This window comes from Mus caroli, unplaced genomic scaffold, assembly GCF_978045245.1.
Source record: "Mus caroli unplaced genomic scaffold, Mus_caroli_1 scaffold_1, whole genome shotgun sequence".
In the NCBI taxonomy this organism is placed as follows: Eukaryota; Metazoa; Chordata; class Mammalia; order Rodentia; family Muridae; genus Mus; species Mus caroli.
In genome coordinates this window covers 159,649,639-159,677,415 of record NW_028227256.1, presented here as the reverse complement: position 1 = coordinate 159,677,415, position 27,777 = coordinate 159,649,639, and the positions used below count along the sequence as shown (strand labels likewise).

At 45.1% G+C, this 27,777-nt stretch overlaps 2 protein-coding genes across 9 annotated transcripts in view; one reads left to right on the top strand and one right to left on the bottom strand.

Annotated features, from left to right (window-relative positions):
• Window positions 1-789: 789 nt before the first annotated feature.
• Window positions 790-27,777, top strand: part of CUNH1orf105 (chromosome unknown C1orf105 homolog) — an 89,726-nt gene continuing 62,738 nt past the window's right edge. For 3 of the 5 annotated variants that reach the window (XM_085842508.1, XM_085842506.1, XM_029481745.2), the window contains exons 1-4: window positions 13,720-14,002; window positions 14,832-14,917; window positions 17,939-18,023; window positions 25,601-25,684. In XM_085842508.1, the coding sequence (XP_085698634.1) occupies window positions 13,814-14,002; window positions 14,832-14,917; window positions 17,939-18,023; window positions 25,601-25,684 (444 nt within the window). In that variant the 5' untranslated portion in view covers window positions 13,720-13,813. Of the gene's footprint in view, window positions 951-13,719; window positions 14,003-14,831; window positions 14,918-17,938; window positions 18,024-25,600; window positions 25,685-27,777 lie in introns of those variants that run through there. The other 2 variants (XM_021158850.2, XM_029481746.2) reach the window with 2 other exon arrangements.
• Window positions 11,245-13,650, bottom strand: Pigc (phosphatidylinositol glycan anchor biosynthesis class C). 4 transcript variants are annotated; one of them, XM_021158823.3, is made up of 2 exons: window positions 13,509-13,650; window positions 11,245-12,633 (listed from the first exon to the last, which is right to left on the bottom strand). In XM_021158823.3, the coding sequence occupies exon 2, from the start codon at window positions 12,420-12,422 to the stop codon at window positions 11,529-11,531; it is 894 nt and encodes a 297-aa protein (XP_021014482.1). In that variant the 5' UTR covers window positions 12,423-12,633; window positions 13,509-13,650; the 3' UTR covers window positions 11,245-11,528. The 4 variants fall into 4 exon arrangements, with proteins under 4 accessions (XP_021014482.1, XP_021014491.1, XP_029337591.1 ...); XM_021158832.3 differs by having other exon boundaries at window positions 13,598-13,617; XM_029481731.2 differs by having other exon boundaries at window positions 11,245-12,646; window positions 13,509-13,600.

Genomic DNA, 27,777 nt, shown 5'->3' with positions numbered 1-27,777 from the left:
TGACCTAGTGAATGAGAAGAAAGTAAAATTCCAACTGTATCAAAATGAAATGGCCTTAGTCTCCTGAAGTGTGTTCTCTTATTTTATAGACAGAAGAAAAAAAGGAGGGAGTCTGTGGTGGGAAGAGAAGAGGCTGGAGTCAAAGCAAATGCTATGACGATACACTGGCCTGTGGTTACTGCATATGGTTTTCATTTCCTTCATAATATACTCTTCCTCAACCATCTCTAGCTTTCTGTCCTCACATCTCCCTTCATCCTCCATGTATGACAGAGGAGGAAAGGTATTACAGTCTTCAAGATCGACTATAATCCAGGTTGGACAAAAGGACAGTCTTCAAGATCAACTATAACTCAGGATGGTCAAGAGGGGTCAGTAATTCTTTTAAAAACCACAATATTCCTTGCATAGTCATCTCACTATGTATTAGATGTCTCTGGGACTTATAATAGTATCTTAGTCAGCAGGAGCACCCTAGAAGCAATAGAATAAGAAGCAGCTTGCAAAATAACCAAATAAGCAGTTATCACATATTGTTATGATAAGAGAAAAGGTTTGGTCATCTTCCTAGGGAAAAAGTATTAATGATTCAAGTGCTGATGCAGCTAGCTGAGATCTTGACCAGCATTAATCCATTTGCTCCAACCTTGACCTAATGTTCTAGAAGGTAGCAATTGTGACTTCGGACAAAGGAACAATGGGATGCATTCCAGCCAATCAAAACCCAAAGGTCTCATTCCTAATACATGCTGCAAGATTCTAAGTCATTCAAGTGCTGGAGACAGGCATCCTGGTGTTGAAAGTATGGAGGGGTCTCCCACCTGCTTTGGTGCCTAACCAAGAGGTACTATAGCAGTCTCCCCTTGACAGCACAGAGAGGTATCTGTGTTCTCCAGTTCCCAGCTCAAAAAACTGAGAACATCAGAGAGATGGAAAAAAGAGAGCTAAAGGTAGGAAAAATTAGAACTTCTAATAGCAATAGTTCTTCTGGAGTTTCACCACTAAATAAATTATGTCAACCTCCGGAAACATATGCACAAACACAAAAAGGATTTCAGTCCAAGCTTGGGTGAACCCATTGCTCTGGGCCTGAGTTGAGGCAGGATAGCATTAAACTATGCTAAGGCTTGTTAATGTGTCTATACTGTTAATAGTATGTAGGTGTTTCATAAGATACACTTCCTCAGCTAACTCATTAATTCTTTATTCCAACCTTCATCTTCCAATGTGGAGGCCAGGAGGCAACAAGAAGGGACAGGTAGCGGCATATGTCTTTCCATGGCATGTCCCACGATTCCCTCCCTCCTACTCTTCATCGCCTTCTAATAAGGCCATCAATTATGAACCTATCAAGGATTATCTCAAGGTCCAATTACTTCTTCAGATCCCAGCTGACATCCAGGCATGGGATCCCCACATGGGCCTGCAGGGACACTTCTTGTTCAAACCATAACAAAGACTAGGAGGGAAACACTGCTATGTGTGTACCGACTAGGACATTTTAATGAGTGTGATAGACCCCAAGGCCCCTTCTTTTCATGGCTTGAAGATAATATTTTCCTTGCCAATATGTATCTTATAACTCAACAAATAATGATGATAGAAATAAGGATGGATGCTTGCCCAACTATAAATCCAGTTTTTAGATGAACCACACAGGGAGTTAAGATTGCTGAAACACAGAGGGCAGGAGAGACGCTGTGTAAACATGACCACCATACTTCCAGTCCTCACAACCCAGGTCAAAAAAAAAAAAAAAAATCCAGAATCCCAGCATGAAGGAAGCAGCAACAGCAATACCTCTGGGGCTTGCAGGCCAGCCAGGCCAGCCAACGAGTATAATCTCTAGATCGGTGAGAACCCTGCTTTAAAAGAAGGTGAGAGCCAAAAAGTGGTGGTAGCACATACCTTTAATCCCAGTGCTCAGGAAGCACTGGGATTAAAGGAGGAGAATCTCTGAGTTCCAGGCCAGCCTGGTCTACAGAAAACTAAAACCAAAAATAAAAAAATAAAAATGTGTGAGAAGAGAAAAAGACAGCCAACATTGAGCCTTGGCTTCATACACATGCAGCACACACACACACAGATGACTGAAAAGCAAACCAATTCTGCACTCCCTGTATTTTAACTGGAGTCTCTGTGTGGGGAAACCACCGTGAACTTAGACCATTGCCCCATGAAATGCACGCAGCACTGGAAGGGCACAACCAGCTGCCTTCACACCATCCGATACACCTGCTGTTCTCACAGATGCTGTAGCCTAACACTGGAAGCCTCTGTTACATTTCAATATCATCGATACCTTAAGATCAAACAAAAGCTAAGGCCATCAACAGGTGGCCGGCTACTGGTGGGGTAAAACCACGCACTGCCACTTCCATACTGTTTTTAATCAGGTTTCAGGGTACTTTAAAACAGATCGAGTTTTCAGACTCCAATAGCAACTTCAATGAAACTCATGCCTGTCAGCCATGAACAAATGCAAGGAAGTCATCATTGAGCCTTTGAAATGTGAAAGACAGTCACCAAGAAGACGCCGAGGAGGGTCTGCCCCGGCACGTTTTTTTAAAAGTACCATTTTGAACTGCTGTACACTGCTGAAAGCTAATCTTTCATGCTCTAGGGCTCAGTATTTTCTCCTGCGTGAACACTGTGGAAAGCAAGAGAGAGCAAGTTCGAGCCAAAAGACAGTTTCTTCGGTCTGCCTTTTTTCTCTTTTAAACATAAAAAGAGTATTTTCAGCTATGTACACAAAGGCTGCCTGAAGCCTCAAGGATCTGTTTATTTGGTAATTTTAAAAAGAGTGGGAGGCCCACAGAGTTCTCACTCACCAGAGTCCAAATGTAACTTGGGCTCAGCACGAGGCCACAGGCCATCCCAGGGTGGCGAGCAGCTAGCCAGCAAGCTTGGGAAAACAGAAACAGCTTTTAAGTGGCCCCAAGAGACCGTGTCTTTTTCAGCCCTGGGGAAATCAGGACTAGTATGGGCAAAGAAAACCTCGGGGCAGAAAACCCCAGGCTGCTCCTGGATGCTCCATGAAGCAAGGTGCCCACTGCTTTTCTAAGGCCCGTCCTTTCTTACCTCTCCATGGGGGGAAGAAAGAGCGGAGCCAGGCCTGGGAAGGGGGCTGTGCACATGCTAGGCAGTTGGGAAACCGCTGCTTCTGTGGCTTTAACTTTCCGCAATCCTCTTTTCACACACAAATGCACGTGGGAGGAAAGAGGAGCTCTCATTTGATTGGTAACTGCTGCCGTTTCCCGAAGGAAACCAACACGGATGACACCTGGGATTTGAGGACTGAAAAAGGAGCCAAAAACCCTGGCCTGGCCTAAACATATCCCAGCAGACCTTCTTCTGCGGGTTCCAATGTGCCACTCCCTGCAGCCCAGCTTGCCTGCGCCCTCCCTGTGGTAGAAGGAATGTGTTTCCTCGGGCCCGTGGTTCAAAGCTCCTCATCAAACCTTGCCTTTCAGCTAATCCCTGGTCCCTTTCCAGAATCAAGGCTTCTACAATGTTCAAAAACACTGCTGCTGAATTTTTCACAGTTCTTAGGAAGACTTGGTGATTATTCCCCAAAGGGCTCTAGTCAAAAATGCATGTCACCCACCCAGAAAATGAGCCCATGGGTCCTGTTAGTGAAGCAGCATAGCATCTCCCGAGACTGGACCTGCTTCAGAGAAGGCGCCAGAATCCAGCCCTACCCGCTCCCCAACACTCTTAGCACACTATCTACTTAAGCTTACTGATATCATTTACCTTTTATTCCCATTTCTATCAGCTATCTCAGAGCTCCTAGACACCTAGGTCACTCCTCACTGTAACCTCCACAGGCTTCCGTAGATTCTTCGTCCCAAACTTTGAAGATCAACGCGCTGTGCCCAAACACCTAACTCACTGCCCAGGCGATGCAACTCAGAGTCTATGCAGCAATGTTCTCCAGGACATGGACCCTACGAGCTTACTTTACATGGGTTTTCTCTAGGAGCACCACATCCCGGCAGCCTGTCTCCCCCAAATCAGCAGCATGCCACCTGCGCCCCTCCTACAGTTGAGCAGGGCAGGCTTCCTTCCTCTTCCTAGCTTGGAAACCTCAGGACTTCAGACTTTAGCACATCCCAATGTACACATTGTAACTGTGGATCTCTCCAGCCCAGTGTCCTTATTTCATAGTAATTTCAGCCCCTGGTTCACGGCTGGCCACTTTAGTGCCGTTTCTGTCTTAATTCTGAGGCCTTGACATACATGTGTAGGTAATCCACCCTCTCCTGCCTCTCATTTTATTGAGCTTCGCTCTTCCATCAACCCTGACCTTCCCCTACCTCAGCTACTCGCCCCTAATGTTAACTTTGTCTGCTGATGGGCTTATGCTTCTCATCCCTATTTCTAGGGTAACTTCTTGGATCTCAATCTACCGACTTTCTCTACCACCCTGTAGCCTCTGTCCCTCATCCTACCCTGAGATTCATTTGACCAATCTACCACTCTGGATTAAACCAACTCTTATCCTACCCTAGTTTGCACCATGCAACTGAACATGACCTGAAAAATATATAAACGGGTGCATAGTGTGGAAGCGGGCTTTATTTTCAATTCCTCACCACCGTACTTAAAGAACTTATTGTTCTATTGCTGAGACTAAACATCATGAACAGAGCAGTTTATGAAAGAAAGTATCAAACTGGGACCTTGCTTACAGTCTCAGAGGGTTCGTCCAGGATCACCACAGGGAAAAACATGGTGGCAAGCTGGCAGGGCGGGCTCTGGAAGCAGGAAGCAGGAAGCAGGAGAGGAGAGGAAGACTGATTGGGTGAGCATGAAGAGAACTTTAGAAACCCCACCCCCAGTGACACACCTCCTCCAACAAGGGCACTCCTCCTAATCCTTCCAAAACCGTCCACCAAAAGGGACAAAGCATTCAAGCATATGAGCCTATGGGGGCCAAGCTCTCTCAGACCACTCCAGGAGCACTACGGGGTACCAGGATAACTGATGTAATCTGTCCTCCCAATACCCTCAGCTGTTTCTGTGTGCTCCACTCCTTCATCCCCCCCCTCACTCATAATCCTCACCTGACTCCTTCCTCTGTTCGATCTAGAGAACTGAAGCAGCTGAGAAAGAATTTCCTCACCTTAGCTTCCGTATCCAACAGCTGTGTCCATGTACCCAACCTTCCCACTTGCTAACGATAAATTGCTCAACTCTCCCTGTCTGTCCTTCTATTTGGGTGTTACATTCCATCTCCTCTTGCCTACTCCAGTAGCTCCTCCTGGTCAAGGAGCCTCACCAAGCAGCATTGTTTTGTTTTCTTAACTTTGCCCTCCTTTTCTGTACCAGTCCTTGGCTGTCCTTCAAAGCAAAACCTCCAATAAGCTTTCTCTCCAATTTCCAAGCCTACCCCACACAAGTTGTTACTCCACCCATCATACTAAAGTTCTACTCTTTTCAAGGATGTGACCTCCTCCTATTTAGGTCCAATTGTATGCCCTCCATCCTTAGAGTCTGGCTGTTCACAGCTGGTCACCCTTCCCCACTGCATCCACCTTTTGCCCTTGATTCCTAAGGCTTGCAACCCTCTTGGTTTTCCTCTTTCCTCCCTGGTTGTGCCGCCTGAAATGCCGCCATTCACCATTTCACGACTGGTGCTGCCTTCTATTTATATCCATTGTCTGTCTCCTCCTGCTGAACTGTACTAGGTTGAGGATCTTCGAGCTCTTTCATTTATAGATATACCCCAGGCACATATAACAATACCTGCCATATAGTAAGGGCACAAAGAGCATTTGTTGACTGAATAAACTCCTAAGGCAAATATAAAGTACCTAATGGTTTAAAGTACGTAGAGATTGCGCCAGTCTCTTAGATACCTCATTAGATGTTGAGGGAAGGGAATGTAGGATACAAGAGATGATGAGGATTTGAAGCATCCGAGCAGCTGTCTCCCAGTCAGTCTTTAGCCCTTGAAGCAACTCAGCTGTCAGAAAGGCAGAGCGTTGGCCGAACCTGTCAACCCTGCCTCAGAAAATTGCCTGCCTCCATTCTGCTCCTCTGTCTCCTAAACTGTAAGCTGGAAACAACCTCCCTGACAGGGCTGCTATGAGAATAAAATAATGTATACTCCTGCTGATGCAAGCATCGTGACTGGAACACACAACACACCGTGTGCCTCTAAGATGTAGATATTGTTCTCAATCAAGCCCTGGTTTACTATTTGCTTCCTGCATTTATGGAGACCTCAGATGTACTTGATTCACAAGTCAGGAAGAATTTCAACCCACAAATGCTATTGCAAAAAGGAATAACTGTAACTTCCACAAGAGGGCACTGTGTCCCAAGCCTACTTGAAGGATTTGAAATACTCATAACTGTGTAACTGATGCCCTCTGCTGACCTGTTTACTTTTTCTTGTCCTTGGGCCTTTCTTTGGTTTGGAAGGTGTAAATGATGGCTTCACGTGAGTCCTCACGCACTCTCAGCGTGAACTTTGAAACCCAGAGCTGCCCAAAAGCTTTCTGAGAAGTCCACGGTACTTATGGACTCATCCAAAGTAGCAGACACAAGCACACTTTCTGCATGCAGGGAGTCCTCATGCTGCTACAGACACACCTGTGTCTTATAGCTCTCTACTTGGGAAAACAGCCCAGGATTAGCAGTCTTTTGTCATCCCTGCAGCCCTGCCACCTCCCTGATCCTCTCCACCCCAACGCCAAAACCTGACACCTTAGTTTTTCATGGCTGGAAGGGAAAAAAATTCCCTGTGATGATCAGGCTGAAGGAGAAATGACTTCCCCTGAACTCGGGTGCAGCCCGAGGCTGGTTGGCTCTTTGGGGTGAAGCAGTACACCATGGCAGGGAGCCCATGGAGAAACAACACTGCTCATTTCAAGTCGCTGGGAAACTAAGAGCAGCAGGCCCAGCAGGCCTTCAAAGGCAGACTCTCAGAGACTCCACTTCCTTCTACACCTTTAGTTCCCCAAAGGTTCTAGCACTGCCCAAAAAGATCAGGCATGTGAGTCTTTGACTGGCAGATAAGATCCAAACTATACCAGCTACCAACTCTATCTGGGCAAATAGACAAAACTGCTTCCTCCTCCTCCTCCTCCTCCCCCCTTTTTCCTCCTCCTCCCTCTTTCCTCCCTCTTTCTCCTCCCCTCCCTCCCCTTTTTCCTCCTCCTCTCCTCTCCTCCCTCCTCCCTCCCTCTTCTTTCTCCTCCCCTTCCTCCTCCCCTCCCTTCTCTTCCTCCTCCCCCTCCTCCCTCCCACCTTTTTCCTCCTCCCCTCCCTCCTCTTCTCCCTCCTCCTCCTCTTCCTCCTATCTTTGCTCTCACATCACCCCTCTCCAACCTTCCCTGTAATGTAGAACAAATGACAAGCAGAGCTCAAGGAGAAAAGCGAAATGGCAGAAGGGCGGTGGCTTTTTATGTAAACAAATATTTGACAGGTTGAGACATAATTAACAATACTATTGAACTTTTTTCCCCTGGTGTTTCCTCCTAAAAACAATATTTACTTTAGAAATCTGAGTTGTTAATATACTGCCCACACCATTTCTGTGTGCTCTAAAGTTGAGACTGGCTAGAGAACTGAATTGAAGTGGCAAACAGTGGTCTCAGCAATTGCTGGAGCAGGTCAGATGAATCTTTTCCTCTTTGTGAATTCTGACCAGTCACAAGCCAATGAGGCATAGGCAAGTCTTATCATCCAAGTAGCAACAGGCAAGGGCTCAGAATTTCTCAGTATTGAAAAATAAAACGTGACTTTTGGCTTCATTCTCCCTACACCTTTATAGAATCCATTTACATTGCTGGCCTATGAGATTTTTTTCCTGGAGAAAATGCAAAAATTCCAGGAAAATTATATTTTCATGTGGTCCAGACTTAGCCTGGTGTTCTTCGGCATTTTGTCTTCTGTAAGACATAATCTAACAAACATGCGGACAGTTGCTTTTAGCCTCTGACTTTTTTTTCAGAGTTTGAGAAAGGTTTGCTAATTCCCCTGCTAGTGAACTCTATAGCAATGTAGACCTTTAGTAATGTATAGGTCATGGTCACATGTCCTGAGTGTTCCTTCTGGGCTGAGTTCCAGTGTCTACTCCAATTTTTAGAAGGCTGCTTCCTGTCCCTTTGATTTCTATCATTTGGGTTATTCAATTTGTCATTCTGTCACCTATTTTTAATTCCTCTATTGCCTAGTTGTGAGGCAACTAAACTGTAAAAAACAAACAAACAAACAAACAAAAACAAAACAAAAAATAATGGCAAATACAACACCCTGCTCCCTTCTGCTTAGACTTTCGAGGCAGCAGGCTCTAAGCACAGTGTGTGGGGCTCATCCTCTGCCCAAATGCTAACCTATCCCGTAAGGATTATCTGTTCCACGCCCTGCACGCATTAGTTAATTCATGTGGAGTTGATAAACACACAAGTCCACTCATGCTAGAATAACTGCAGCTCTCCGGTTTTCCTACTTCCTCTTCCTTCTCTCTACATCAATGGTCCTCGGCCCTCCCGACGCTGCCACCCTTTAATATACTTCCTCCTCTGTTTGTGGTGAGCCCCCAACCATAAATTTGTGTCACTACTTCATTACTGTAACGTTTGCTACTGTTTGTGAATGGGAATGTAAATATCTGATATGCAGCATTCCTGATGTGTGACCCCTGTGAAAAGGTCATTCGGCACCCAAGGGGTCGTGGCCCACAGGTTGAGAACCACTATTCTACATGGGGTTAGCAAATTCCCTGGAAATCACTATCAAACCCATTTGTTCCCCTGCCCACTGCCAGACTCTCCATCCAGACCCTCACTTTTCTCCAGAATTGCCACAGGCACTCTCCATGCTCAGCCTCAAGACTGCTGCCAGTCTTTAGACTTCACTTGTATATCAGGCTCTGTAATACTAACATACAGTGTCTTAGCTTATCTTTTTAAAGTCCCTGAGATTGCCATTGAGGGCAGGATCCTGTACTACAAAGCACTCAGCTCTCTGAGACCTATAATCCCCTTACCCCGAGCTTCTGTTCATCACCAGGATGCTTTAGGTCCCTGTAGACCGCACAATGGATCCACTCTGCATCCTGCTTGTGGTACTTTCTCTCCTTCAGCCCCCTTAGTATCCAAACACACTGCTGTACCTTCCCCCTCAAACTCAAGAGCATCTTACAACTCCCCATCCCCCACCACTTCCACACTGACCTTCTAGAACCCCAAATACGATTGAATACTGGGTGACTCCAGACAAAAGTGCTAGAAAAGAGCTGGAGATGACAGCAGTCATAGTCATGCGCCCCACTGCTCTTACCTTGAGTGGCTCAACCTTTTGGAATATTCTGCTCGCTGGCAATGAGTTTCCTAAAGTCGACAACTGGAAACCCATTCAGATAAGGCAATGTATTAAACCATGAAAAGGTAAAAACAAACCCCACAGCTTTTTTACAATACCTTGTTACATCCACCTGCCATCCGTTGATGTGAATGATGAATAATTCGGGCCAATTTGGAGACACAATGTGTACAATCCATCACAGGCAATGCCTGGGTGCTCTGGGCTCCATGGGGCAGTTCTTTGTCTTTTTCCCCCCAAACCAAGCGCCCTTGGGTTTGAGGAAGCAGGGTAAGTGATCTTGGGGGATAATAACCCACTTTTTTTTTATCATGAAACAATCTTCACCAATAACAGTAAACATAAAAAATGGCATTAGTTCAAATTCCTCGTCAAGGCGTTTATGAGAAGCCAGAAAAATAAAAAGGGATTACTTCACGGTATAGTAATATGCTATACTACTACCCGCTTGTTAGTTCTAATTTGAAACTACTTACAACAAGCAGAGGGCAAGTACCACTTTCACAGATGGAAGCGGCCACTGGAGAAAGTATCTCATTCATTTTGTGCCTTTGCCCTCTTCAAATTTAACCTACATTCCAACTGTTATGACACCTCCAATGTCCCTTATTCAATACCAAAAACATTTTTAATTTTTTCCCTCAGATTTTGAAAATTTTACATAGATAGCTTGAAACTAGGACCCATTTAAAAACAAGACTTAATTACTTCATATACACCTTATATACCATATTAAGACAGTTTTATACTTCTTAAATAGTTTTGCACAGATTTCATGGAATAGAATGTGGAATTTTCACAGGGCATAGCAATGGTGCTCAAAGCCTTTCAGAGCGGATCCTGGAGCATTTCAGATTTCAGAATTTTGCATTTGAGGTGCTCAGCACTAGCATCGGGCTTCAGGCTGGGCTCTCTTCAAGACCCTTCACACAGCTTATCTATTGCAACAAGTCTTCAATATTAAAGGTGAAAACTGAGAACTGAACAGTTAGATAATTCCAGACTTCACAATTTGTCCCATCTTTAGACAAGATGGATTGCTCATCACCAGCAACAGGGCCCAATTACTGGATCAACAGCGAGCTGAACCGTGACTCAAGCTCCCACTCTTTCGTTCCTCCCCCAGATCTCTGTGACTAAATCCCATCACGTCCCCATTTTTGTGCTTTGACTGTATCATATGTATCTTGCCTGCAAATGTTTTTGTACCCTGGATTAGATTTGAGACAGTTTACAGAGTATATTCATATTATGAATCAGATTCACAGTTACTGCAATGTCTACTTTTTCTGAAATGCCACAGGTATGACTCCCAAACTGAGTAGAAACAATCACTTTTGAAGCGGTAACAGCTGCCCTCACTGGGCACACTTGCTTGTTCCATAGTTTTCCATTCTTGCTAGTATTACCTATCTGTTTCTCAAAGGCTTTCACCTGCTATCCTCCACGAGTAAATTAAATGTCACCTCTGGTTTCCTAACTGCCTGAGATGAACTCACCCTCCAGCTTCTTTCATATCGCTAACGTTTTGTTTCTATGGCATGTAACTCTCCTTGAGTGACCACTTCTGTGGTATTGGACAACAAACTGGATGCCACCATCAGGGATTCTCAAATTTGGGCTCTAGACATATAAAGGTGTCCCTTAGTACACACAGAAAAGGCTAAACAACTGATTACACTTACACACACACACACACACACACACCTTCAAACTACTTTTGTCTTATGCTCTCATAAAAATGAGACAGGGCCAGTGTGATGGCTCAGCTGGTCAAGGCCTGTTGCCAGGGCCTGAATTTGATGCGTGGGACATACATACTGGAAATAGACAAACCCCCTCTCTCATACACACATAAATAAGGGTTTCCTTTGTTTTTTTTTTTTTTATTTACTAGACAATGCAATGGATATTACTCTTTTAATAAGCAGAACCCACATTACATCATTTGTTACAGGGAATAAAGGACAATAATTCATAACAGCACCAGAAAGCTTTTTCAGTCACAAAATAACTGAAGGACAAGCACCCTCCCCTAAGCCCTTGCGTGGTTTAATGCTTTCTTCTCATCTCAGCTCTACCACCAAGATCAATCGGCTGCTTCAAGAGTGGACCCTGCCTTTAAACGTTACACTGGTTAGGCTCAAAGTCTTTCTGCTGGTCTTAATAATGAAATGAAGGTCCCTAGATTAGCTAAGGAACCTAGACAAGTCTTCCTTGATTTCAGCTTCATCCCAAGGCCCGTGAATATTTTCCTTAAAAAGCTGCAGGTGAATGAGGTAGTAAGGGCAGAGACAGGAGATGGAAAACAGCAGGAGAGCAAAGAGTATGGCTCCCACAGCACTAATGGACAGAAGACCTCCAAAGGCAGAGAAGGCAAAAAGCAAAGTGACCCCTACATAGCTTCGCGGGGTATACGCCTTCAGTTTCTTCTGTAACATGGGCCACAGTGCAAAGATCTGGATAGCAAACGTCACCATAATGAAGGCATGGAGTGACCGGGGGAGGCGTGAGGCCAGGCAAACAGAAGCAAAGATGGCCATGTTCAAGGACAAGGTGCTGGATACAATAGCAGCATTGGCACCGTAATCAAAGAAGATGAGATGGCCTAACAGCATAAAGACTGCCATGGCGTAGATAGTGTCCGTACTGACAGACTCCGTCAGGGTCTTTAGCACAGGTGAAAAACCATAAGTGAAAGTGATGAAGACCAGAGTACTCTTCAGGTCGGCCCACCGGGTCCGCCCACTCTTCTTCCTTCCATCACCTCCATCGATAAGATCGAATAAAACATACCCAACCAAGGAAGATGCCAGTCCGGTCCCAAAAAGCCACTGGGGAGCCAGAAGACCCTCATCCATGTACCACCAGATCACTACAAAAACACAGACACTGCACAGCTGCTGTATCACCACACTGGACTCAAATACCACAGCCCAGTACTGGTACTTCCGGGCATAGATGTTTTTCCGGAGTTCTTCCAGGAACCTCTGGTCAACATAGTTATCAGGGAACGGCTGCCGCTCATATAAAACCTTCTGCCACTTGACTTCTGGGGTGTCCGTTACACGTTGAGCACACATTATCTCATTCTTTCCTCAAATCCAGGTTGGCTCAATCTCCCTCAGGGACGTCCATGGGGTTCTGGTTCTTGATAAAGCTGTAGATTAAGAACTCTCTGGAAATGCCATGCTGATACCCTACAGAACTTTCCTTGTTTACAAAGCCTTCAGTACAGGCTGTGCCTGCATTAGATGAGTTTGTTCTGAGGGTCAGGACAACACAGCTAAATTCCTAGAAGAGAGAACTGTAAGTATATGGAAGCTGGCATCAGATACAATCAAAAACAACTTGGCTTACTGAAAGCCTAGATAAATTGTGTCTGGTGACATAATGCGGCATTAAACCTTCACATTTTAAAGTGTAGTCTTAATAATTGATATCTGCATGTCACCACTAACTCAGAATGTTAAATGTCTTATGCACCTTCTTTAACTGTCACAGCCTTACAAGTTAATACCAGTTATGAGTTTACCTAATCTGAGTTTCAAAACAGTAGAGTATTAGGTCCCAGGCTAACAGCGTGGAGCCAGACCTCCTACAAAAGTCTAGTGTCAAAGTCTCTGCTTCTGGTCGTCCTTCTCTAAGCCAGTCTTAACTTGGGCGTTCATACACTCTAAGGTATGTACTATTTTTGCATGATTATATTTGCAACTTACGCAAATTTATAGGGACAGAATCCATCCATAGCAGTTACCAGGTTCCCAAAGGTATCTGAATAAGTTATCGGTCTAATGACAATAGCCTGCACCATACAAAAGGGCATGATCTCTACAGTTTTAGCCCAAACCAAGTTTTAGCCCAAACTCAAATCTTTTTTGTTCATTAGTTGAACTTACTATCCTTTAAAGTGCTATATCATCCTAATTAACTGAAACAGCAAAACTGTAGCGCAGGATCAAGAAAACAACCATCCCAGTCGGACACACAGAGGTCATTCAGCAAATTCGAGAAAGAACTTCCTGCCGGACCTTCTGTATTTCGTGGAGGCTAGGATAGACCTTTGCTTTAAAAGCCGTACACCCTGGAGTCGGCCCTCACGCACTGGGACCTCGGGATTTGAAAGGTCCCCGTCACAGAGCCGGGAAGGGTCTTGGGCTACCACTCACCCAGCCGGCCTGCCCCGCCCGCCGCTGTCGCTCTGGCCCCAGCCTTGGCTCAGCCGGAAGCGCTCGCAGCGAAGGACGCCGGAACCCACCTGCACCAAGCTCTTTAGGGGGTACACGACCGAGAAGAGCGGCCGCCCAGCTACTTCTACATCCGGGACGCGGGCTTGGAAGGGGACTACTGTGCAGGAGCACTTCCGGGTCCGCCGCACTAGGCGGCCAAAGCGTCCGGCCCCGACACGCCACTCCGCGAGGTCACTGCTGCCCTCTACTGATTGCTTCTCTCCGGGCAATCTGCTCCAAGTGGAATGCTAAGCCTGGGAAGCAAATCCCTCAGTGGGACTTACTTCACGGGGTGTGGAAGGCAGGAAGAGTCGCGGGGCTGGTGGAAGACTGGTAACTGCAAGGTTACCATGACATGTGTTGACAGGCTCTCAGCCAAGGGACTTTCCACGCATCCAAGCCCTCCTCCTATAGGGTGCCAAACCAGGCTTCTGGTATTCACCAAAAGGGGCGGGGGGGGGGGGGGGATCCCAGATCTCACATAGCCTCCTGTGCGTTGACTTGCACAGAGACAATGCGATCTGCGATCCTTAGTTTGTTTTTGACCAAAGCCAGGCAGCTGGTTAGTAATTGCAAGTAGATCAGAAATATCCAAATGTGGCTGGCTCCAAAGCTGGATCCTTTCCTAGACTTTGCCACCTAAAAGAGATGAGGGTGGAGGGCCTTTGGGACGAGAGATTGCTGATTTTCAACTGTGGTCTTGGAAGTGTCACAGGATTTATAAATAGATGGAAGCTCAAAGAATTGAAAATATAGAGACTATTAAATAGTGTGGACACAGAGTCAGAAAGCATGAACCCATTTATTCATATTCACACTATCTGTGCTTTGAATTCTTTGTCTGTAAAAGAAAGAAGGCGCTTATTTGTTCTTGGCCACGTTATGGTTGGAGGACTCTCGTGTTAAAATAGTTTGCAATGTATTGATTGCTGTTAGCTTACTTTGCTTATTGTAATACCAGCACTGGTCAAGTATTTTAACCTTTTTAAAAATATTTGGTTTTTAATTATATCTACATATGTGCTCCTGACTCCAGGTGTCTGTGGAGGCCAGAAGAAGGTGCTAGGTCCCCTGCCGCTATAGTTATAGGCAGTCATGAGCTGGCTTGTGGGTGCTGTGAACTAAACCTGGCTTTTCTCCAAGAGGAAGGAGTGCATTTAGCCACTGAGGCATCTCTCTGGCCCTGTGACTCACTTTAAGATTTATTCTTCCGAAGTGTGATAAACTCTGCAACCTGATCTCTTTCCATTTCTCTCTCTGTAGGCTTTTGTTCCAAAGTTTGACAAGATTCCTTGGCTGAGTGAGGCCAGCCTGGTAAACAAACCACTGGTCCTGAGCATCCCCAGAAGGTAACTTCCCAGCTTCTGAGGACAGAGCCATCGAGGCAGAGCTCAGTGGTTGTACTCTTAAGGTGGAGAGGTGCATGTGCCCTGTTGAGAAACCAAGTTGAGTGCAAAAAAGAAAAAGAAAGAAAGAAATGCCCTGGGTTTCTCAGACAAAGGTTATGCTATGTAAAGGCCTGGCTAGAAGAAATGAGAGCCGCCATAACCTTCATTTCTACATGTACTATTCAACCACAGACACTATAACTCAAAACACTTCCATAGTTCCCCCCACCCGCTTCAATTTCTAGTCTTCAAATTCTAACTATCAAAAGCCTAGAACTATAACACGCCATCTTTATAGAGTAGCAATAGCTGTATTTCACGTGGGGCCTCCTCCAGTTCCCTGGGTCCCTCATCCCCTCACAAAGCCAATAGATAACACATTTCTGATTTTGAAAACTGAGGATTTATATGTATGGGGCATTTCAGCTTCTACTTAAAATAATTATGTTCTTCATTCAACACCTCCCCCACCCCTTATAGTTAAGTTGTCCCTGGGTGTGGTGATAAATCGCTGGGAGAAATGTGGGTTGTGAGATGATGGTGGGAAGTAAGGAATCGGGGGACAAGCAAGGAAGGTACAGAGGCAGTTCCATAGGCTTGTCTTACACTGGAAATGGTTGCTAGAGAGAGCACACGCTTAAAGAGGTTTTTTTTTTTTCCTGTTGATAATCGTCATACATCTTTAGGTCTGTGAGCAAATGACCACATGAGGTGCATCCATGCCTCCATAACACATGTCTGCTTTGTCTGCTCTTTAAAACAGTTCTCAAAAGGCTGATAGATGACTTTGTGTATTTTCAGAGCAAACATTTGAGTGCATGTTGTTCAGTTGTGTGTGTGTGTTTATCTGACATGAGCAATGAGAGGTTCAATAAACTCAAAGGTTGGCTTAGGAAGTAGCAAAGTAATATACCCACTAAGAGTTGATAACACCCCAAGAGTCATCGTGAGTAATGATAACTTAGCATCCGTTTTCAATTCGACTTATGTCATAAGCTCACATGCAGTCAGCTAGAAGCCACACTGATTAGGTTGGTCAGATGGAGGTAGCAGTGAATGGAAGAACTGACCAAAGGTGACATTCCCTCTTCCTCAGTCAATGTTGCCTCAGATATCTGAGTCCAGGGCCAAATACGCTCAGTTTTCTAATTAGAAATATAGAAACTTTCCATTGCTAATGCCTGACATTAATAAGCTAACCACCACCATCCTTTAGTACTCTCTGCCCATTAGATGCCCCTCTGAACCAGGGACATCCCAGTGCATGTGCATCCCAGTGCATGTTCATCTTGCCTCCAACCCCCCTGTTCTCTGTCTGAGCCTCTGGTGAAAGGCAGGGAGTGGAGAGCAGAGCAGAGCTTGAGAGAGGCAGGCTTAGTACTCAACTGGACAGGCATGGTACCTGTTCTTTCAGAGTCAAGATCAGGGTTGTCAGGGAGACTGGGATATCTGCAGCATCTGGAAAGGGACGCAGTAACACACCACCACCACCACCACCACCACCACCACCACCGGCCAAATGTAGGTGAGTGATAAGAAGTTTCTTAAGGTAGTAAGTTAAATTCTTCCCAATCAAACGCTAAGACTGAGGGAGCAATCTTGGTGTCTGGTTGGAGAAATGAACCTACTTACCTCATAAAACATGTGAGATGACTAAACAGTACCTATGGAGTGCCCTCACCTCTCAGAAGGCAGGATAGAAATATAGCTTATTAGAAAAGGAAAGAGGAGAATTGATACATAGCTGTTTTTTAAGGACAAAATGTATTTGTCCAGAGTTCCAAGTCCCACACTCTTTGTTTGGCAGTAACTTCCCTCAGCTCTTAGGGGATTAGTTCTTAGGGATAGTTCAGTGAACTCAAAGTATTACCTACGCACCCATCCGTGGGCAAGCAGATCTAATAGAATGGTCTAGAAAAAGGTAAAGGGATGTTTAGAGGAATATGTCTCAGAATATGCCAGCTTCAAACAAGCTCTGGAAACACAGCTGTGGTGATGGAAGTGAGACACCACACACACACACACACACACACACACACACACCACCCCAGAAGTAACATGGAAGTGCTGTATGAAGCTTCCAGAAGAACTCTCCCAGTTTGGCCGAACTGTGCTGAACCCACACCGGGTAGTGAGAGGTTACAGCAAAGCAGGTCTAAGCCAGACTTCTTGCCTTTCATGGTTGGTTTGGGGATAATAAATCTGAGGCAGCCCAATCCCATAACAGAGAAGCTCGAAGATGAATTTACATCAGACCATCTCCCCAGCTTCCTAGGACCCAGGGAAGTGACAAGAGAAATGAAACAAACACTTCACGAACACCACACTCCTTCCCCATGAACAATGAAATCCCTTCTCACGAAAGCGGAGAGGTGTTCTTGGCAAAGGATCAGCATTCCATGTCTCCATCTCAGTGTCTCTCTGACCCCACACCGAGGCCTCAGCCCCTCATTCTTTAACTAAATGATCTTTGATGGGAGGCTGGGTTAGCCTGTGGAGACAACTGGTGTTGCCCTGTCGCATCTTCATGTTTCCCAGCAACTGGGGAGAATGTTCCAGTGAAAGATGCTCTGCGTGGGAGGACAGAGGTGAGTTGTTTGAGTGTTCAGGGGCATAAAGTCTAGGAATTCCAGCCAGGCATGGAAGGATGGGTTCTTGGTAAGTGTTTAAAGCATTCATTGCAGGTACCTTGGAGAAGCAAACTCAGGAGCACTTCCTTCTGTGCACTTAGGCTTTCAGGAGCAGCCCTTCCCCCTGACTTATTTGTCTCTCACCCATGACTCTCATTGGTTAGTTGAAATTAACAAAAAAGAAAAGGAAGAGGGAAACCATAAGAGGGAACATAGCTATAAGGCTGATCTGTGCAGAGCTGGGGCAGGGACAAGGACAGGGCAGGTGCCCAGGCCTTCCCTGGACCAGCTGGGGACAGGCTCTCCCAGCCCAACACTACGATTCTAACTCCCCTTTGCATTGCTCGCCTAGGTACCACTCCTCCATTGTTCTGACTTCATACAAGAAGGATATGTATTTGCCACACTTGCTTGAAAATCCAGACTTCATATCAAAGGTACTCAGAAAGTCCTCGTTGAACCCAGTTTAATTCTCTTGCTTCAAGAGAGCAGGATGTTTTGTAGACATTGTGTCTTTTTCTTTTATCCCTACTAGAGAATGGGGATGTATTTCCTAACCTCTTAAGTGAGTCTGTGTCTGGCACATCATCATTGTTCAGTGAATATTTATTTGTTCAGTTAAATGAATTTGTATCACCACACATAAAACCAGGTTTTATTATTTGTCCTTATTGTGACTCAAGTATTTTAGTGCCCCAGTATATCATCACTAAAACTAAATAATGTTAGAAATACCAAAAGGGAAAAACCGAAATTAATTTTGTTATAGTCTGTCAGAGCCCTTCAAAGCTTGTAGCCGGATGGGTCCTGGTTTCCAGAGACATTAAACCAGCTTCTTCCTCAACCCCATGGGTTACCTGCATCTTTTACAAACAAAACCCACTCCTGGAGAACCTTCCCATGCAGCTCACGGAAATCCAATACAGCTGGTGCTGCTGGCCCCTGGAGGCACCGTGTGGACCTAGGTGGCTGAGCTAAGGTGCTGGAGCTCTTAGCTCTTGTGGAGAGAGGGAAAGGAGGGACACCCCAGTGACAGTCATGATGGTTTTCACTTGTAAAAACTGCAGGGATTCCTGGAGCTGTTGCAAGGCAGTGCCTGAAGGAGAGTTCCAACAGCCCTTGGCCCAGCGCCCAACTCGCCCAACACTTAGCACTCAGTTACTATAAGCAGCAATTGTTAGGAGTCCTCATGCCCCCTTCCTATTTATTCTAACACAATTCAGAAATGAGTAATCCAATTGCAACCCACACAAACAGAGCAGGGGCAAGCTGGATGGGACAAAACTGATGATAACCACAGAAATATCAGAGACTGGGGCAAAGTACCCGAGAAGATGGGAGGGAAGGTCATTGCAGGTGGAGGAGGGGTGAGAAGAGAGGGAAGAAGTGCCACCTGCTTAGCTTGAAGGTAACACCTATAATCTGGAACCAGTTTAGAGAAAGAGCAGAAAGAGACTCAGGCAAAGGAAGGAGTATCAGTCAAGAGATGGACCCTGAAAGTGCAGGAAATGCTTGAAGAACATTCACAGGTCAGAGCCCGTAAAGCCAGGAATGAATGGTGAGCAGACATACCACTTTCAGCACGGGGGCATCAGGGACCAAGCTGTGCAAGGTGTCACCACATTAGTCTCCCTCACAGCCGTGAAGCAAGTTCACGTAGGAGGCTACCATGACTTACACTAGGTGACCAGGAGAAGGAAAACTGGCCACAGAGGCAAGAAGCTTTCCGTCATTGAATATCTAAACTATTTCTGCTGCCAAATACTGTCGCTGACAGTGTGCTCTGGGTTTGGATGCAGTGTCACCAAAGCACAGCAGAGGCTTTTCTAAAGCTGGAAAAATGGTTCCCTTCCTTTTAGTTATGCAGAACTTAGAGTAACTGATACAGTATCAATTTGGAAATGGCAAGCAGGTAATTGCATGTTTAAAACTGTAATTTATGAAGGAGGTTAAAGCTGAATAAAAATGTAAATTTAGAATTCCCCCCCCCCCCCCAAAAAAAGCAGGTAGCTTTTGTGACGGCAGTACCTGGGCCTGGCCACTAGATAGCAGTTAGGAGCAACAGCTTCCAGAGGCCTGACCAATAGTGGGCGTAAAAGACCAGTCTCTGGGTAGATCTAAGAGAAATCCCAGGTACACTGCTCTTAGCAAGAATGAGAAATCCACAGATGGTACCCTCATTTTTCTCTTCCTAGGGACTGCTCCTCCACTGATGTGTGTATGTGTGTGTGTGTGTGTGTGTCTGTCTGTCTGTCTGTCTGTCTGTCTGTCTGTGTCTGTGTGTTAGCACCATGCTGTGCCTCAAGTCAGATCCTTAACTGTCACAACAGACCTCTACAGTATGCTATGAGTCCTTGCCACATATATGCTGTGAGGTAAACAGGCTCAGCAGCTGCTCCTTTCCAGAAAGAAACTATGTTGCACTTCAAGGGAGTGGAATGTTTTGTGGATACTCTTTCTTTCTCCCTAAACCTGGGCCGGGACCTGCCAAGGAACTGCTAACCATCCTGCAGCCAACTGGACACTGTATTGGTGCAAAGGTCCTGACACCTGGCTAGCTCTTTTTCACCATCAACAGCCTAAGGGCACAATCTGAACTGTCAAATTCCACAATAGCATTCCTCAAGTGCCCTGGAGGGGCCTTGCAGCAGCTGCAGGTAGCAAGTGTGCCTGGAGTAGACAGAGGACAAAGAAAGACACAGGTTTGAGAGGGGAAGGCAGACACCGAGAGTAGGCTGCATGGAGGGGCCTGAAATAGTACCCACCAGGGGGGGGGGCAGATGGAGTCCCAGAGACGGTAAGGGAAAACTACTGAATAAAGGCAAGAAATGAAGCCTAAACATTTCCTCAAATGTTTACTGGGCAGAGACTTTTCATTAGCCACACTGTCAAGTAGAAATTGGCCTCATGAATGTTCCAGGAAGGTTACTTATTCCACAGAGAGGGAACAGGAGAGCGTGGGTGGCCTGGGGAACCACAGCTAGAGGCTCTGGACCCCCTTTGCCAACCTGTGGGGTTGAGTATAAACCAGCCAGGACTCGCAGGCTATGCACTGATTATGCCTCTCGAAACCCCTGTCCTTACGTGCTCTCCACTCTCTTTGATCTGACTTTGGTTTTCCAGATCTAATGACGTCACAGTAAACATGACAGCATTATTTATTTGGCCCTTAGCAGACCTAGGACAAGAAGCTTTGGCTGAAGACATTGTTCAACTTGGAAACAATACAAGATGAATCCCATTTTCTCACCACAAAGAACCCTTTAGCTAATTATTTCTTGTGGATTCTAAATTTTGAAAGTTGTGGCCACATGAAACTACCTCATATGCTCCTAAGTCCTTTTTCTGTTTATATTTATCAACTATATACAATTATAAAAATAATTTTACAATAATGAGCATGACTGTTGTAAAATTATTATGGTCACAGAACTAAAGTTTAATAACCTGGATGGTAAATGCCTGGTTCGTTTGTGTGTGCTTAACATTTTTTCCTAGCCAATAGTAGGGGGACTTTTGAAAACATATTTACACTTATTCTGTGATGGAAACTATCGATATTTTCAGATAGAGGGGGAAAGCCTCTATGTTATTAATTCTACATAATTACTTTATGAATTTTCTGGAATAGTGACTATAGTCCCCTGACTCCCCTTTCAGTTTTAAAGGGTATAGGGATAAAGTGGACTCTTAAGCATCCCTTTTCCCTGACAAAGAGGGGTTATCTGTCTCTGACCCTTTTATAAAAACAAAACAAGACAAAAATGCCCATCCCACTGAAGCTAAGTGGGTTTGTTACCAGACAAGTCTCTTAGTCTTTCAGGGCTACTATTTCATCACTGGGTTAATGAGAAAAGAAACCAGGAAGATCTCTGCCAGCTCAATCCGGAGTAGAACACAGGAAAGGGAAAGACATGACAAAAGGCAAAAAGAACACAGGCAAATTCTCAGTCACAATCAGGTCAAGGTTGTGTGGTCTGTTTTTTAAATCGCCATCTGGTGCTTACATTTATAGTTTCTGCTATGTAAACGTGTGTGTGTGTGTGTGTGTGGAATGAAGCAAACTTCAGGTTCTCTATCAAGCATTTAAAAAAAAAAGTCAAAATCTAGGGCCATGAGCCAGCTCTTAGGAACCTCAGAAAACACTGCCCTAAAATAAGATCTTCTAGCTGTGAAACATGAAGAGGACCCCTCAACATCTGGGGACTGGTTGACATCTGGCTACACCTCTGCTAGGCCTTCAACAGGTTGTTGTCACTACCCCTTGGATCTGTCTTGAAGACAGCTGTGTGGGAAATAAGAGACACAGTAACACTTCAGTGTCTCTAGCTGGGGAGGTGGCATCACCAGAAGCTTGGCTATGAGCCTGGCCAGTTTTCCCTCTGCTGCTGCTGCTATGCTTGCTGTAGGGAAAGAGGGGAATGGGGGAAGGGAACAGGCACAAGAGGCCTTGATTCCATGACTGGGAAAGAAGGAAGGATCAGAAAGGGAAAGGAGCAGAGGAAAGGAGCCCTACTGAACATGGAATCCAAGATGATTTACGTCAGCTTTAGATTTGCCTAGTACAGCTGCCTTCTGTAACTCTGAGCCTACTTACCCTCCAAATAAAGAGGACTAGAGTGCATGCCTTTAATCCCAGCACTTGGGAGGCAGAGGCAGGCGGATTTCTGAGTTCGAGGCCAGCCTGGTCTACAAAGTGAGTTCCAGGACAGCCAGGGCTATACAGAGAAACCCTGTCTTGAAAAAACAACAACAACAAAAACAAACAAAAAACAAAAAACAAAAAGAGGACTAGAGCAGCTCTTCTTGGAAACAAGACAGGCTGATCGTGAGCCCAAGCTGCCGTATGGCCAAGAATAGGTTTTGCTCACTGGGAGACTAGCCTTTGTCCACTATACTAATTAAGATGGGAAGATCTGTCCATTGTGGGTAGCATCATTTCCTGGGGAGGGGATCCTGAACTGAGCACTAGCACGCAAGCATTTCTTGAGCTGCTTCTTGACTGTAATGCCGTGTGACCAACTGCTTCATTTTCTGCCATCTTAACTTCTCTGCTATAATTGACTGTGTACCTTGGAACTATGAGCCAGAGAAAAAAACCCTTAAATTGCTTTGGTCAGTGTATTTTATCACAGCAATGGGGAAAGGAAAGCTGTGTCTTAGAGGACACTGCGTTAGCAAGGACAGATTAAGAATCCAAAGAATATTTTTATCCTTTTCATGCCAAAGGATGGTAGCCACTATTGTTACTGGACTATATGAGCATTGCCAGAGTTGTTAGTAACTGTAGCTTGGGGATTTCACTAATATGTTTGCCCCTCAAAAATGCAGGTAATGGATGGAGGAGCTACAGGGTAGGCTACCTCTAGAGAGCCTGGGAAGACATGGCAGAGAGCTGGTTCAGCTCAAACCTAGGGAACATACACAGAGAGCCCTCTTTTGCAGAAGCCTCCTCCCAACCACCAGAAGAAGGTTTGCTTGCTTATTCTCCTAGGCTATTGCATACAGTTTTCTGGACCTGGGATCCCCTCCCATCCTCTTGTTCACACACACACACACACACACACACAGAGGAGCCTATCTACTCACCTCTTGCCATTTTTCTCTTCTCAGACCCTGTCCTCTGTTCGTTACTCCCAGTGCTCAGCAATGCTTCTTGAGCTTTGGGATGCCCAGCAGTTATAGTACCTTCAATAGTGCTAGAGTCCAAATCCAAAATGATCCCACGGAAATGTATGTTTTGAGCATGTCATCTGCAGCCTACGATACTAAGTGAAAGGCTGTGGGTCCTTTAGAAGGTCAGGCCCAGCTTGAAGTAAGAGCACTTGGGCCTGGATTTGAGAGTTATACCTACCCCTGCTTCTGCAGGAGCTGTCTACCTCCTGGTCCACTATTATGTGAACACGCTGCTACTATCAGCTCTTGCTGCCATGGACCAAATGACTCTCAAATCAGGATGGGCTGAGTCCCTAAAACTGTAAGCCAGGGTAAACCTTTCCTTCCTTGTTTCTGTCCAGCATTTTGTCACAGAACAGAGAAAAGTCGCTAATACAAACACAGTCATGCTCTTGAGATTCCGATTGCTGGAGGGTGAGCAACTTGACATGAGGTCTTGTTGACCTCAGTGTACCTAAAGAAGAGGTGAATCTGTATTAGCTTCATCTCCTCCTGCGAGCGTTGTCTTAGTTATAGACCCATAGGGCACCACCTCATATATAGTGACCACACAATACATGCTGGTTGTTAAATTACCGAATCTACTCATTCACACTCATGCTTGCACTTGCCACACCTCAACAATAATACTGAGTTAATTCTTTGTCGAGTCCTATTAAGATGAAGTATATTTTATGTTGCAGGGAAATATTTAAAAAGCAAACCAGCATGTTCCCGCACTAGTGCCGACATCGGTGGGCCACAGAGCTTCAGCCAGGTGATCTCATCTCGGAGGTCTCTCTGTCCACCAACGCTCCAGTGCCCCACACCCTAAGTTCCTCTCGCTACCACACAATGCCCACGCACCCCATAGTCAGCCATCACAACACCCAATTACCTGGTAGAATTAAAACTCTTAAATCTTATAGTTAACCAATCAATAAAATCACAATTTACAAGATGCCAATACAATAATTTCAGAGCCAATTGATAATGATAAAAGCTTTATTCCAATTATTCTAACCTTATGATATCATAACTACCTGTGGCTGCTTCCAGCCACGCTGGGTCGTGTCTGCCTCCATTCTCCTCCCCTCTCTCCCCTGAGACACTCTGTCTCTGCAACTCTTAGCTCCACCTCCCTTTTCCCTGTTCAATCACAGACCTCCTCTGCACTAATGTAATTGGACAGGGAAAATCCTGCAACAGTTTTAACTACTTGTCAGAAGAGGCCAACTTTTGTTAGGAGTATTGAGTCTTCAAACTCCAAGCACCATGTCTCTTCCAGAGGATGAAAGTACTTGCAGATCAGTGTGGCAAAGGTCACCTTCGGTGCACACTAGTCACGCTGGGTAAACGTGTTCAACCTCTCCTGTCTCCCATACCTCCCAGGGTAACAGGAATGAGTCAGGACATACAGAGGTCAACTAGAAGGGGAAAGCTAAGTTGATAGCCATTGTCTGTTTGTCACTGTGGTGTTCTTCTTGCCTGTGTTCTACACTTTCTGTGGGTGTATCAGATCTCTCTGATGTCAGTGTGCATGGCAAGGGGTTAGATAGAATCTCCAAATGTAATTTTAAATTCAAGTTCTCATCTGCCTCCTAAGGGATCCTCTGCCAGAGATGTACATTAGAGCCTCTGTTCAAGGTATACATGCTTCTAGTCTCTCTCCCATTTTGTATAGATGAAGTCAGACAGAAAAGCAGCCCTTACAGTGGACAGAAGGGAGCCCCATCCTTTTTCCACTAGCTGTTGCTTTGACTTCTTCCCCAAAGAAGGGAACTCAAAAGACATATACCAGCCCCAATTCAACTATGGCTTAATGCACAATTATAGAAGTGCCAAGTTTTGGTGGATCATGGATGCTAGGGAGCCAAAGTTGAACAGAGCTAAGTAATTGATACAAAGGAGGCTACCTGGAGGAACCTCCGGAAAGACTTAGAGGAAAGTCTTCATTGAGTCAAAGGTTCTCAGGCCATTTGGTGGAAGTTACTTAAAAATGGGGGAAACCTATGGGGAAATACAGCCCGATTGCCATATATGCACAGGTTAAATGACAGAGATTGTACTGGATTTTAGTCTCTGGTCCCCTGCTAGCTGTCCTTGTATATCACTGTATACAGCAGTACTGAGACCAACACCCTGTCTATAGTTGCCCCCTCCTGCTTTAGCCCTTTCAGAACCTATTAATGGCAGCAAATTCCAGATTCAGCAACTACCCTGGAGAGCTAAAAATCGGAGTATCCATTTCATTTTTGTGAAAGAAAAAAAAAATCCCCTCTTTTGCCTACTTTTAACCTTTTCCACACCCTGGGTATCTTACCCTCTCCTCACTCATCTCTGTCCCTTTTCCCCATAGGCTAGAAAGAATGAGCATGAAAACCTGTCGCCCAGAAACAAGCAACTGTGCTCTACATGTCGAGAATATCAAAAAGTGAAAACGGTAGGCAAAGGCCGACAGACAAGTGTATGTGCATTCCCAGGTACAGAGCTTCTCTGCCTCCCCAGGAGCTCTGTACAAAGAAATTGTGATGGAGCCCTTTATAAAAAAGGCTGTGACTGAGCTGGCAAATGAGGCCATGGATCCTGAGGGCAACTGGTACAATATTAGCAACTTTCTCCATTTCAAGGAACAGAAAACAAACCAGGGTAGGCGGACCAGAGGTGAAGAGATGAGATAAGCCACTTGAGGCTTGTTATTAGCTACATACTTATAGAGACTCCAAGAGCTATGGGCTTTCTTCTCTCACCATGACATCTCCGGCACACACCAAGTCATCTGCATTATTACAATTATGAAACAAGTTGCTTCCTTTGGAATTTGTCACTAATTCAGTCTGAGCCTCAGTTAAAAAAAACAAAAACAAAACAAAACAAAACAAAACAAAAAAGGCTGGGGAGAGGTCCTATAGTGGTTGCAGCCAGCCAGGAGTGTCCCTTGGCCAGATAGCTATAATTTGTAATGGAAAATATTAGTAAGGAGGAATGTTACGGGAAAAGAAGTCTCTCAGGAGATCTGAAAGGAACAAGGAGACAGCGCTGCCACATGTCAGAGTCACTACAGAAAAGAGGCCTGATGTAGGGGAGATCACAGATCAGAAGGAGGATGTGGGTTAATTTAAGGATTAGGATTAGGGTAGCATGGTATTGGGGTCAGAGTAAGGGTTAAGGGTGATTTAGCTAATGGTTAATTACAGCTGATGAAGGACCACTTTTTAAGTCTGATATCCACCAAATCTCCTTGGACTTAAGGAGGCTTGACAAAGGGTTAATGGATAAGGGAGCATGGGGACCAATTAGATAAGGAGGAAGGCTGAGCCTTGTGATCAGTGAACGTGACCTGAGTGAATTCTGGCAAGTGCTGCCCTCCATGTTATCATCTCTTGGTTTCCCCGCACACCGGGGACCACAGTGTTCAGTGTGAATGTTGACTGTGGTCTGGACTGGGATCACTCCTGGTTCCATTTCTGGAATCACACGCAGAATGCCCTGACCTTGGGGATAAACTGGCCACCACCCACAGGCACCCTTGGGACTTGAGAAGATCCTTTCTCAAGGCCTCTTCCTTGCCCCTTGCCCTAGCTTAGGCCTGACAGGAATAGACACATAGGCCATGGCTTCACTGCTGCCACAAAGACAGTCTTCCAACACAACAGTGCCTAGAAACTCTTCTCTACTGCTGTCAAAGCTGGCTGAGAAACTACAGAAAGGTAGAAAACAAGTCTGAAATGCCACCCTTGCTCTACGCAGGATCCTTCAAGGGAAGGAACTGGTGAACTGCTGTACTTCTGTGGCACCATCCTTCCTTAGCAGCTTATTCAGTGATCGTTGGGGAGGACGTAAAGACCTCTATGAGTGGAAGAGACTTTGTCAGCATACTATTGAGCAAGCAATAGATTATTGAAATAATTGGATGTATTTTTTTTTCTGGGCATAATACAATGAACTCTTTCAAAAAAGGACATTTCAGAAATTGTATAAATTCATGGAAGCATGCCAGCATACTATTGAGCAAGCAAAAGACTATTGAAGAAATAAAAAAAGATTTACCAAAATTTTAAGCAACTGATAATGGATATATATATATATATATATATACCAAAATATATAGAGTATAACAACAGCAATACTATGAGAGAAGTTTACACCAAACTCCACATTCAACACAATCTTTATCAAACTGCTAATAACATTCCAAACAAACCTAGAAAAAATGTAAAGTTCATATGGAAACTTAAGTAACTGAATAGCCAAAGTTATATTGAGCAAAAACAGTTGTTTTACTTCAAAATACAGGACAAGCTATAGTAATCGGAATAGAAAGGTGTTGGCATAGAAGCAGACCCATAGACAAGCAGAAAGCAGAGTACTCCACGCTTTACAGATATTGGATTCTCAGCAAAGAAGCCAGAATTGGGAACTAGAGGGAAAGACAGTCTCTCTATGAACAGTTCTCAGGAAACCAGGTACTCACAGGGAAAAGAGAAAAACCTGACTCCTCTTACCTTCCAAAACCAGAAAGCAGATCAAGAGCCT

What these genes read in the sequence shown, in the direction of transcription:
- Pigc (XM_021158823.3), bottom strand. Translation starts at nt 12,422, where the DNA reads ATGTGTGCTCAACGTGTAACGGACACCCCAGAAGTCAAGTGGCAGAAG.